We start from the raw sequence: 13,756 nt of genomic DNA, 5'->3' as shown, positions 1-13,756 counted from the left end.
GAAAGCTAAGCCACATGGGAAGAAAACCCCCCTGTCAAAATGCCACTTGGGTTCTCAGCCGCATGCAAATTCTGAGACGAATTCAGCACCAGCCTGCTGCCATCATAATGGATCTCCTCCCTACCCATTGATTCAATTCAAACTTTGGAGCAAAGTCTTATACATGATATGCATGCATGGGGCGTGGGCCCTGGACATTATGCATGGGACCCGGCCTCATCTTCCGAGTTATTGCCGTATAAAGACAGATCATCAACCAATTGACAAGTTCTGGTAGTCCAGCTTACACCGGATGGCAACGCGGTAAACAAGCCTATATATGTTGGCTAATCGAATCCTTGGTATCAACTTCTAAAAGAATTACGGTTGCTTTTTCTCATTACTCATGTATTCATAACAAGCATGCATATGAGTAGCTTTTCCCATTTATCATATATTATCATATACAACTAAGAAGCACGAAAAAATAAATGTCAAACCGCCACACCGTCCTCATGTCTCGGAGATGTTGAAGAAAGCAGCAGCGAAAAAGACATATAAGGTCCAAATAATCCATATTCCTCATGATCATCAGTTGTCCTGATCGTCATCTTTTCGGCTATAAAGCCAAGTGATCGACATTATATGTTTCCATGTATTTAGAAAAAAAGTACCGATGATTTCTGCCATCTGTTTCGAGGAACTTTTGCAAGCATATATGCATTAATTATATATTTGTATATAATCACACGATCATGTTATTACTTATTATTATCCGCGATCTCTGCGTGATCATTATGCTCTGAAGAAAATCTCATTCAGCAATAATGCTTGTCTTGTTTTGTGGATTTCATGTAACAGTACGAATTAGCAAATGTGGCTGCCAACGGTGTAATAAAAAATAAAAATAAAGTTACCAGAGGCTTCCTAATTGTACGCGTTTCTTATGTAAATTATTCTGTGCGCAGTGCACCATGACATGGCTAAAATTCATAAAACGTACTGAAAACTCTTGCAAATTAACTTTAATAAATCTCACGAGACCTATACATGACAGTAGACCTATACATGGCGGTATAAAGCTATTTTTATTGTAAATTAGTCATAATATTATATAATATAATATGAAATCATGTCAGCCTATGAATTTATTTATATGAAATTTCTAATTTATGGTTGTAGTACTTGTTATCATTGATCATAACAAAGTCAGATTTTTGAACTTTTGTGTCAACATCTATGATTAACCTTGACCTTTTCGTGCAAAGAGAGTAATATTGAGTCTACTTCTTGACGAACGATTGAAAAATGGCAGTTCATGTTAATTAGCCTGCATATATGCCTATATATGTGGATGAAGTTGACCTTGGCAACACCATCAATGAATTAGCAGAGCATGCATCAATTTTTCAAAATATAGATGCATGCATTGTATATATATATGTAGTAAATATGATTGATCTGCCTGATCATCATGATCCCGGCCCCTAACACACACATATATATATATATATATATATATATATATATATATATATATATATGCCAAATATTGCTTGGAAAATGAAGAAGAAGATTCAATGATCATGAGCCGATTGATCTTCTTCCCCCTTTTGAATTTCCTTAGCAGGACGTCATTTTCTTAAATGGACATGATACCAAATACTAGAGATGACAGAATTCATCGTAAGCCCAATTCGATAAAAGAAGAAAAATAAATGGGAAGAGATGGAAAAAACAATGAATATTGTTAGAATTATATATAATATGTGGTCCAAGTGGATGTGCGACTTTGTGTAGGGATTGACAATACTTCCGGGGGGACATGCACAAACTTGTGGGCGTATTCTTGGTGGTTTCGCAGCAATTATCCATCCATCCATGCATGACGGGCGGACATTTTACCGTTTACGACCAATATTTCCATACGTCCCAAGGCCCACAAACACGATATAGATCATTTTAGATAAGTCTCACTTTCTTTAAAATGAGACTACACTGCACAAATCATGTTTCTTTCAAATTAATTAAAACTGGGAATATTCCACCGTCTAATTCATGAACGTTACTGCTCATTTACTAACATATATATGCTTAATTATTCCATGACCTTAAAAGATTGTAAAACATCAAATTATCCTATCATTAATTGTGATAATTTTAGATAATTAATTCTGTATGTTGAAACCCTAACTTTTGAAGACTCAAAACAATTTAATTCCTAGTTATATATTGAACATCATATTACTGATCAATCTGGAGAGAGAGAGAGAGAGAGAGAGAGAGAGAGAGAGAGAGAGAGAGCCATATATGCATCCAGAATTCTGACTATATATATATTGTACCATTTAATAAATATAAATAATTTGGGTTGAGATACTTCATCATATATGTACGGCCATTTTAGTCAACAATTGTGGTTTAAAGAAGGGTACTACAACTCGCTGGAATGCTTGAATAACTAATGTTATAGACTAGTGTATCTTGATATAGCTACCGGATCTAACCTAACGCTAGCATTCTCGAATGACAATGATCTTCTATTGCAGATATTTCATGTCCCATCAAAAGTTAGGAGAAATGGAGCTCAAAATCCGATCCAAATAAGAAAGATGAAAGCAAAGTCGAAGCATGATCTCAACAAACTTAATTATATACGTGTCAATGTATCATATTTTACTATATATAATAATATCAATATTTCCGTGCTGTATTTTTCCTTAATTTGAAACTTGGCCAAAATTCTTCATTTTACGTGGGCCAGAAGAGGTACAGAAATATATATATATATATAAACTAAGTACTTAGATTACGTACATGCCTAGCTTGTTTTGGAGAAAACCAATTAATATTGACGGATCGACTTAAGTCAATGGCCGGAGATAATGACATGACACCTTTTGAGCCAGAAATTATAAAAAGTATATATACCCAACACTAGAAGAATTAATAGGTTTTAAAATCATGGGAGGACATCATTAATGAGCCAAACCCAATATTTTTATTATGTGGTGATCGTACTAAAATGATCTAATATTGTCATTAGTCGACAACATCATTTTCTTGTTTAATTTTATCACTAATCTACACCTCAAATAGATAATTAATCATCCACGCGCGAGGCGGGAAACTCCTATATATCATGATCACTTACCAAATATTGAATTAGATCAAAATAAATAAACAAATATTAATTATTTATGCAATTTTTTTTTTTTTTACCCATAATATCTTACCTGTAATCCCAACTTCGAGAATGAATAGAATATGGGTGGACTTACTTTTTATTGAGCGTTAGGAATTAGTCATTTTATAAAAAGGGGGGCCGGGGACAGTATCAGGAAATTAAAGAAAATCTAGCTATATATTTAAACAATAGGATTTGGTCTCCAAAATCAATATTGATGTCTGTAGAAGTTGAATGGAGGGTACGTACGTATGCCAATAGAATATTTCCAGAGTCAAAAGTTATGAGTTTTTTAAAAAGTACTTGTGCCTAATTAATATATATTAGCACATGAAACTAAAGTCGAATCCGATGAAGGGCGGCGGCCTCGTAAAATGCCTGTAGCCTTCTCGTTTACAACAACATGAATGCCCCTTTAATTTGGTTCAAACTCAATAATTTTTATACAGTAAAATCAAGCAAAAAACAAACAAGACTTTAGAATTGCTCAATCTCGAGATAAGATCAAGTAGTTATTTACTGAGAACAAAGCTTTGATAAATAGGTAGGCCAGTATTAATTGAAAGAAGTATTGGGTTTACATGAAATTTTCCAAAAATGTTTCAAATCAAATGGACAAATCTTAGTTTGACAACTTCCAAATACATGACATACAGCAAAACCCCGACACAACGCCAACTTAGTCAATTGTGAACATCTAGATCAGATATCATTACGTTTAGCACCCGCAGAGAGAGGGGTAAGATACAATGTTTCCGTGGAGCTGAGATAGTATATAATGGTGGCTTTGGATGCCCAATTCGTCCCACATGCAACAATAGTAAAGATCATTGATGTGATCGAAATGTTCGATCAATCGATCACAAAATATTATATTTATAAGTCAATATAGAGAATACAGCTGGCACACATATTACGTTGACATGACATATTAAAAAAATAAATAATTTAAATTTAATTTTTAAAATTTTCCATATAATTCAACTCAGCACTAACTTAAAAACAAGATCGGTACTTTCATGATTATATATGTGTGTGTGTGTGTGACAAGTGGGCAAAGGAATTTTGAAAATGGAGGCTAAAGGACATGCATGCATGGTAAGGGAAACTAGGAAAGAGCCGCCGGTTTATGAAAGTTGTTGTCCGGCATGCAACTAGATGAGGTGCCTTTGATGGTGAATTTCTTCCAACTTAGGAGGTAAAATAATTGGTTTTTGAGAAAGATTCTTTCTCCAAATTATGATACAGCTTGGACCTGTCAACTTGGCATAAACCTCAACTGTTAAACCCAGACCTGGGAAAATATACCGAGTCACATGAAGTCATTGCATTGATTCGGCCGAGTTAATTCTCTACGTAAACACATATCTATCCCACCCGTTATCTTCAAGTTTAGTCGTTTGTTTTGCTTTTTTCAACTCAAATATCTTATCAAAGCGTAATCAAGGTAATGAAGTAGCACTAAAGAAATACTAAGGAAATAACGAAGGAAAGCACCTCGATCTACATTCTCTCTTGGGATTTTTCAGAAATATATAATAATTGGGAGGCCTCTAATTTGTCCTTACCTTTGAAGTATCAGTATGAGATATCCAACACAGCTGTTTTTCATATATTCTCGACAAAAATAAAATAAAAATTTCCAAACCCTGTCCACACCATTCTCCATTCTCCTTCTTACAGATTTGTCTTTGAGTGATTTCATTTTTGTTCTATACAATATATTGTAATTTATCGTACTTCAGCTCCCTCCGTTAGGGCAGGAAATGCATGTAGGATTACCTTCTTTTATAAACTCAAGTCAAGTAACATTAATAAATTATTTAAAAACACAATTGGAAATATATTTTTTTAAATATGACTGTTAAAATAAAACGTATGTTCACAGATATTATCATTAATGATGATTAAAATTTTGAAAATATCGCCATTAGGAATGTTGAAAATAAAAACGGTCATTGACAATAAATTAAATTGTGAAAATATTACCGTTAAAAATCATGTATGTTCACAAAATATTATTATTAATAAGTAAAATTTTATACACCATACTATCATTTATAGTACATTTATTAGTATTAGATAATCTCTTATTGAATGATTATTTATCATCCAATTGTGATAAATGTTTCATATCTTACATAATGAAACGAAAGTGAGATGGTCACATGTGACCTTGTTAGCTTTACCCCGAGTTCGGTAGGGACGTGGAAATACTTAAAAATATAATGTCTGAACGCTATATAATTTGAAAAATTAAATGGTTGTTGCCTCTTGGATAAAATTCTTTATTTTTAAATAAAAAGAAAATAATATTTAAGTGTAGTAGTAGTATGAGCATTTAAAAACTCTTTAAAAAAGTGATTTTTAATAGGCGTAAATACCTTTATCTTCGTACCCAAGAATCTAATAGAAAATGGAAACACAACTGATCCAAGACAATCAAATTTATTTTATTTTGAAAAGAGATATTTGCAATAGTGTGAAGAATTGTATAATTTTTTTAAAAAATAAATAAATTCAGAATTTACATAAAAATATTAATTTTTCAATAATAATCTCTATATTTTTCTAACCAATATTATGCAATTTATTCATTTTACGATTATATCTTCCATTTCTCTTTTTCCCCCTTTTTTTTTTGTAATTGCTGAAAAGAAAAAATCCCTTATTTGTTTGTTTCTTGTTATTTTTAAGCCAGACCAATCCAGCCAAAGAGCTACACTACAAACTGGGATCATTTTCGAACTATTCCACTACAATAATATTACTATCAGAGTTTGTAATCTTAACAACGTCGTCCATCTTTGTTCTTTACATAAAAAAATAAAAAATAAATAAAAAATGAGAGAGAGAGAGAGAGACCATTTTTAGCTAAAATATAAGAACGGTTACTGTCCTACATCTCAACAAAAACCAGGACGAAGATGTCACGCAATGAGAATTCTTGCTTAAGCATTCATCAGCTTTGGCTTTCTTTTTCCCTTTACCCTAAGCACCAAACCCCCCCCCCCCCCCCCCCCAAAAAAAAAAAAAAAACAAAAAACAAAAGACAAACCAAAGATGAAAGTACAATTACTATATCAAAGAGAAAGCAGCGTGTAGAAATGTAAAGTGGGGAACTCGAAAGAGCTTGCGATAAAGCAATTAAAAACACACAAGAGGCCCCCCATCTCTATCACCTCTCTGCGGTCTGCTGCTGCACTGAAAAGGTCTGCAAGCAGAACCTAGCAAAGCCACGTTCTCTCCTGCCTGACACTTTCTCCGAATCAAGAAGCTGGAGACGTAAGGAGAAATCAATCGAATCAGCATTATCTTCAGGCAGTAGTGCAGCTAGCAGCCAGCAGAGCGGTGCAGACATGCTCGGTCTCAAACTCCAACGCGACCCTTTAATCCATGGGTCCTGTTACAGGTACCTAAAAAAAAAACTTTGTTTTTTTTACATATTTTTTAAACATTTTTAAATATATATTTTTAATCCCTAATGAACATTTCTTAACCATTAATCCAACCGCATCAAGATAACACAGAATCCTCAATCCACAGATGTAATTAAGAATCCAACGTGTGAATGCCAGAAGAAAGACGTTTAGAGAGAGAGAGAGAGAGAGGTGTGAATGCAGAAGAGAGATGGTTGATTTTGACCAATGACAGCCATCCACCTTCGAAAAAAGATAAGACCAGTCCATGAGTTTCCTTTTCAAAGATGTAATTTCAATTTGAAAACATTTACTACTTTCCCGAAACAGAAATACACCAAACTAGAACTGTTCCTCCTTCCTTTTCTTCAAACTAAACGCTACAATTTAACATTAAACATCATAATTAAACAAAAGTTAATCTAAGGCCACAAACCATAATAACAAGTTATCAGAACAACAAAATAAAGAGACATCATCCCCTAAATCGATAGGACTCAGATTAACAAAAAATACAGCACCAGATTAATTCTTTCATGGAACGAACAGATTAGTAAGGTGGTGGCGGAGGTGGCGGCTGTCTGGCAGTGGGAGCCCAGATGACGTCAGATTGCAAGTGACCGCTGTACATAGGTATCCCACACGAATCTCCCGGCGCGTGACCACTGTCTCCACCCCCGGACATGGGCGGTGAGTGCCCATCGCCACCTCCTCCTGACACTGAGTTTCGGACTTCGTCCTCAGCCGGAAGCCGGTGGTACGAAGGACTGTTGAACGACGCGGCGATGACGAAGACGGTGCCTGCTGCGACTAAGGACCCGGCCACCAGTCCGCCAACGACCTGGCCCTGCGGACCCGCAAGCGATATGGTAAAGCCGTTAGGGACCGGAAGTGAAGTCGTACCGTGTAGGAAAGTGGCGGAGATCGAGAGGATGTCGAAGCGACCGTGGAAGGTTACGGTCGCTCCGGGGGTAGCGGAGGGCTGACGCAAGGTAACGTTAGCGACCGTTCCGGAGCCAGTGAGGACGCAGAGCCCCATGTTCTTGCGGCGACAAAAGCGGGCTATTGCTTCGACGACGTCGTTTCCGCCGGGGACTTCGAGAATGTAGGGCGTCATGGCAGGATCAGGCTCGCGGGTAATGAATACTGGAGGCTTAGGCCTGTTTTTGGAGCCCGGTGGGCGGCCCCTCGGCCGCCTGACCACTTCAATGGTGGCTCCGTCACCGGAATTGTGTTCAGAGGAAGTTTTAGGCTTTTGAGCATGAACTTGAGCTTGTTGATGAGTGGGGGTAGTGGTTGCGGTAGGGCCACCGCTGCTGCGGCTTTCGTCGTCTTCGGAGGTCTGTTGTTGGCATTCGGCGGTGGCGGAGACTTGGTGGAAGGGATGGGTAAATGGGTGGATGTGTTGCGGTTGTTGCTGCTGATGGTGAGGGTGAGCATGTTGATGTGGGTTTTGGTGTTGGTGGTGAAGTTTTGCGAACATGTTGGGAGTTTCACTCTTCGGCTCTACATATTCACCTTTCATGCTGGGAGTTTCCCCCTGCTGCTCCTTTGTATATTTTCTTTATCTGAGCTAGAGCTCTATGATTGGCAGGATATTCGTTGGTCTGTAATAAAATAAGGAAAACAAGTAGCTAGTTGGACTTTGGAGCAGAGATAGAGAGAGATAGAGGGGGGAGATGGGCTAGTTCGGGAGAGAGAGAGCAAAGAAGATGGTGGAGAGTTTGGATTTGTTTATAATAAATGGGGGATGGGAGAGCATTTTATGAGGAGATAGAAAGCTTGTGAGAGAGAGAGAGAGAGAGAGAGAGGTGGGTGAGCTTCGAAACCAAGTAAAGACTAATTGCGCCGCTGGTTGGAGGTAAAAGAAGGGTCCACACACGTGACACATCACACACGATACAAATAGTCACAGACAGACAGAGAGAGAGATGTCAATGAAGATAAGGAAATTGGGTAAGGGTTAGCTCCACCTTACTGCAACACCGCCTTTGTTTCCGGTTGCTTCACAGACAGAGAGAGAGAGAGAGAGAGAGATTAGAGGGAGAGATGGAGAGCAGGCTTATGAGCGTGAGGGCCTTCCCGACCGAATGGATTGAAAATGACTCCTTGATGTTCTGTTTCGGGGTCAAGGGGGATGCCCTTTGTGGCTGCTGTTTCTCCCCCTGTCATCAACAAGCTTCATGTCTCTCTCTCTCTCTCTCTCTCTCTCTCTCTCTCTCTCTATATACTCTGTAGTGGGCAGCCTCGATAGATTTCAAAACATTTAGCTCACTTACTTTGACAAGAAGGTACATAACACTCGGCTCATCGGCTAAAATTTGGTTTTGGAAGGACGACTTTTTCTCCCAAGCCCCGGATGGATTTTGGGTTGAAACTTCAAACTTTGTAATCATTTAACTTGCGTAGGTATCACATTTTGATTTGTGCTTATAAGGTCAGAAAGATTGGTGTACTTTTACCTATTCTACACCAATGAAAATGTTTAAAGTGAATATCAAAGTGGCCCCCATGCCAACGCATCTTATAAATGGCACATAATTAGGGGTATTCATTTCGTATAATTACTCCCATTTTCATATTCTTGGTATTGCTTACACATCTTTTCAAAGCAATTCTTCGAAAGAAAACCCACCCCCCACGAAAAACAACGATCTGTAACGATTTGAATATGCACATTCACATTTTTATTTTTATTTTTATTTTAAAAAAAAAAAAAACAAAGAAGAAGACAGATGAATAATACTACGTGTTAGAGCCGATCTGAAACTAAGAAATCGTGCCATTTCGTAAGAGTAAAACTTACAACAATCTAGAAAAAGTGTTGCCATCATTATACATAAATTAATGCAAAATAATCAAATATCTCTATTTCTCCAGACCTCGATCGTATAATTTTCTCTCTCCTTTTTTCTTTTTTCCCTTTTTTTACAACTTCTGCACACTTTTATCGTTGTATCAAGATTCGTAGAGACATCGTAGTGGAAATAATCATATAGAAAATGCGTCAAGCATGAGAAGATTTAGATGGTTGGCGGTGCCTTGCGGTTTTTTCTTCTTTTTTAGTAACGCTTTGGTCGCACGCATGGGATCAATGGTTTTCACGTGGCATGGGGAGCCGAAAGAGAAAACCCTTCTGCAAAATTAGAAGTTGGTACGAAGGGAAAGAAAACAAAAGGTTGAGAGCCAAAGTGTAACGTCAAACTTGAAAGACACTTGAGACTCATGATGGTTGATATTAATTACTTTGTTATAAACAGTAAGAAATACTTCCATTTTTTGTTTGTACGTTCAAATGTTGAAGAGAAAAGCTCAGCAATCAGTAGGAATTGATGGAACGAAGCTGGTAAAGAAAATAAAGACAGAAAAAAGATTTGCAATCTCATAGTCGGCCTGTTATTACGTGGAATGTTATATATTTTTAACCATTATGAAACCTTTTCACACGTTTTACCAAATAATTCAGTGTTTAATTTCTTTCCTTTTTCAAACCAAAATAATATGAACCATGTCATGATCATTGATTTGACAAATTGTTTGGTGCCCAGTCACACTTTAGAATAAGTTTCTTTTTCTTTTTTTCACCCCATGCGCATTTGTATCTAAGAATCTAGAAGATCAATTACATCTATTAACTTGTACATAAAGAATGCAGAAGATCGTTACTACCAGCTTTAAATTGTATTCTTTATGGAATTTTATAGCTGCTAGCTAGATCCCTTAATATAATTAATTAGTTCGAGTCTTGAGTAATCTCTTATGGGATGTCACATGTATAGGTCTCGAATCTCGATCGTTGCATGCGTTGAATGTTGGAGCTCTCTCATCACATCCATGAATGTTTTTTTTGGGGACAAAGTAACAAAGATAAAAAGGAAAAAAGAAAAGGTTTGCTTGGTAGATGCCAAGTAGGGTTGTGTATTTCTGAAAAGGATTGGTTGGGGGTTTAGGATGAAGATGAATTCAGAGAGAACGAATCACTTTGTGCGATTTTAATGTGCCCGAGTGTCCTTTCAGATGGAAAGGCAAAAGTAATATTTTAGCCACCCGCTTTGCTTTTCTATTATTGGCAACAGTTAAAGGGCAATTTAACAGTCCTACTTCAACTCATGATCTAATTTCTTCCGCCAATTTGTGCTACCCTTCGTTTCATTGTGTCCGTGATTTTCGTCCTTCTTCTTAAACATCAATTTGCCCAAAATGGAATCCGATCCAGTGCTGATCAATATCAGAAATTATATGAATGAATATAAAAAAGTTAATGCACCTAGAGATAAAAAATATATATATATATATTGGTAATGAGTACGTGTAAAGCACATTTGTTTAATTGAGTTAAACATGTTTTTTACAAAAATAATATGATTTGCAAATATCAATTTAATGCATAGTAATAAAAAAGCAAACTTGTGAGATGAGAGGGAGCGTGACATTGATATAAGCCGTGGGAGAGAGGTTTGCAAATATTAAAAAATCAATGTCTTGCTCTGCAAATATTTTTTTTTATCAAGTTTTTCTAAATTACAAAAAATATTATGAAATGGAAATGCGTGAGAGGGTCGGTTTGAGGGGATAGGTAGAGAGACAGGTATCGAAGAGTAGGCAAAATGTTCGAGATGAGAGAAGAGACAAAATCAAGAATGATAGAGAGGTAGAAAAAATAATTGTATCCTTAAAATAAGAAAGTAACCGACGTAATTATAATACAAATGAATTTAAAATGAAAAATAAAAAAAATTAATGAAAATATAAAAAAAAGTTACTATAATAGTTAAATAGTTACTTATTATAATATACTAGATATATGAGGGTAATGTTAGTCGGCCACCAAGCTCTTACTACTGGGCGTTACTGTTAGTTCATTCTTATGTTATAAAAGTATTTATATATTTTTTAAACATTTAAAAAAAAAACATAAATAATAAAATAAAATATACTAGCAGTAATCTTGAACGATATATTTGAGAGAGCTAACTAATATTTTCTTATATATAATATCTAAATCATCCACAAGATAGAGAATCCATCGCTATCTCGACTGTACCACCGGAGATTGTGAGAAGTCGCAATAAGAGAGCTATTAAAACGAAATTATATATGTAAAAAGACAAATTAAAATGACTAGGAAGTTGAAGTAGCAAATGTTGAGGAGTTGGATTTTTTCTTGTTGTGGGTCCTCTAGCTAGGGGCTAATCCATCTTTTTTACCTGAGGCTGGAGATACTTGGGGGCTTATCTACGAATGTGAATGTGAACATAGGAAGTAGTTCGAATATCGATTGTGGTTTATTTTTCTTGTTTTGGGTCCTATACGGTGTCCTTCTTCCCTAAGCTATCCTATTCTATATTTGTATCTATGATGTTATCTTTTTACTTACCAGTCAGCAGCCAAAAATTCGACAAACGGTTCTCATCGATCAGGACAGATTGCACTAATGGTAATTTTTTAAAATTTTGGTTTTCAATCACATCTCGGATTATAGGACCCACTGAAATACATATATATCTTTTTAGTTATTTTTTTATATATAGTATTCTATATAATAATTTTATAATTTAATTATAAGATTTTCTATTTCTTCTTGTGATTTGAAGACCGTATGATATTACTTTTTTAAATATTTTTTTCTATTTTTTGTTTTTAATGTGGCCCATTTTGCACTGGTCTAGATAATCTGATCTATAGGTTTAATTGGTCCGATTTTAGAATAGAAAATAGGTGGACGGAAAGTTTTGATCCAGTCCAAAAATACCATTTAGACCAATCAAATAGGACCAATTACACCCATAGATATGTTCTTTTAAGGCTCCGTTTTGATACAAGAAGAAAGCGTTTTGTTCCGAAAGTTTTGATCCGGTCTAAGAGCTTATTTGGGGTTGCGGTGGAAAGTCTAAAAAGTGCTTTAAAATAGTTTAAAGTACTTAAATGATAAAATTTACATGTTTGGTAATTTTATATTAAAGTACTTTTAAATTAAAAAAAGCTAAAAAAGCATGTTTCAACAAAAGCATCAATGTGATGCTTTTTGTCAGAAGTACTTTGCAAAAAGTAAGTCCTATTTTTCCGTGACATGTATATTACGAAAAAATCCTCACTATTTTACCACAACGACAACTTTACCCCTCTCTCTCTCTCTCTCTCTCTCTCTCTCTCTCTCTCTCGGACTCCGAAGACCTTCACGCTTTCAACTTTCAGATGGAGCTGAAAATTTTCATATGGCAGTTTGTCTTCAACCTTTTTTTTTTTATAACACCGAATCTTAGAGAGCTAGTAAATTTGGAATTTGCAGACAATAACATGACTGGAGAGATTCTCGAAGAGATAGGAAACCTCGTGAACCTCTGGCAGCTTGAGCGTGATTATATTGCTCTTTCACTTATGCATGGTTGAAGTTTTTTTCATTCAATTATAATTACTGAAAAATCTATTAGACTATTTTCGTTGTTATTTTATTATAATATTTTATTTCTATCAAGAATATACCCTTTTGTGTCATTTCTACCTCAAAAAGTGCTTTTTAAATCTGTTTCCAAACAAATCTAATGTATTTGAAAGTGCTTTAGACATACGGATCCCAAACAGTAAATAGCTTTTTAATAATAGAGCTTGTTACATTAAGCTCTAAGTTATAAGCCTTAAGCTAAAAGCAATATTTTCTACCACAACCCCAAACATGTACTAAAAATATTATTTAGATTAATCAAATCTGACCAATTATACCTCTAATTATGTTCTTCTAAGGCTCCATTTGACTACAATAAGTGTTTTATTTTATCTCATCATTATAATTTTCTTAAATTTTTACATAAAATATTATAAACAATTCAACTTTTTTAAATTTTAAAATAATAATAATATTTTATTCAACTTTCAATTTTTATTTTAAATTATCTTACCTCAACTTACTATCCAAACTATATCTAAATCACACGCAATTTGAACTTCTAAGTTATAGTATAAAAGGCAAGAATTTCGCTTTGTCTAATAACGTGGAATGCTATTGGCTATCCTTTCATGGTAATAAATTTAAGGTATTATAGCAGTATTCATCAAAGGAAAATGCTAATATGTATCATGAGTTTGTCTTCTCATTTTGACCATTCATATATTTATTTTATTTACTTAATGGTTAAAAAAGTTAGTTTTAATGTATTGGTGCATTTTTTAAATA

The 13,756-nt window shown here is 35.2% G+C and overlaps 1 protein-coding gene across 1 annotated transcript; it reads right to left on the bottom strand.

Moving 5' to 3' along the window:
- Positions 1 to 6,858: 6,858 nt before the first annotated feature.
- LOC122316884 (AT-hook motif nuclear-localized protein 17-like) lies at positions 6,859 to 8,877 on the bottom strand. The gene has a single exon (XM_043133714.1). The coding sequence runs from the start codon at positions 8,108 to 8,110 to the stop codon at positions 7,136 to 7,138; it is 975 nt and encodes a 324-aa protein (XP_042989648.1). The 5' UTR covers positions 8,111 to 8,877; the 3' UTR covers positions 6,859 to 7,135.
- Positions 8,878 to 13,756: the final 4,879 nt, after the last annotated feature.

The sequence above is a fragment of the Carya illinoinensis genome, chromosome 7, assembly GCF_018687715.1.
Source record: "Carya illinoinensis cultivar Pawnee chromosome 7, C.illinoinensisPawnee_v1, whole genome shotgun sequence".
In the NCBI taxonomy this organism is placed as follows: domain Eukaryota; kingdom Viridiplantae; phylum Streptophyta; class Magnoliopsida; order Fagales; family Juglandaceae; genus Carya; species Carya illinoinensis.
The sequence above is the reverse complement of the archived record's forward strand: the minus strand, read 5'-3'. Positions and strand labels throughout refer to the sequence as shown.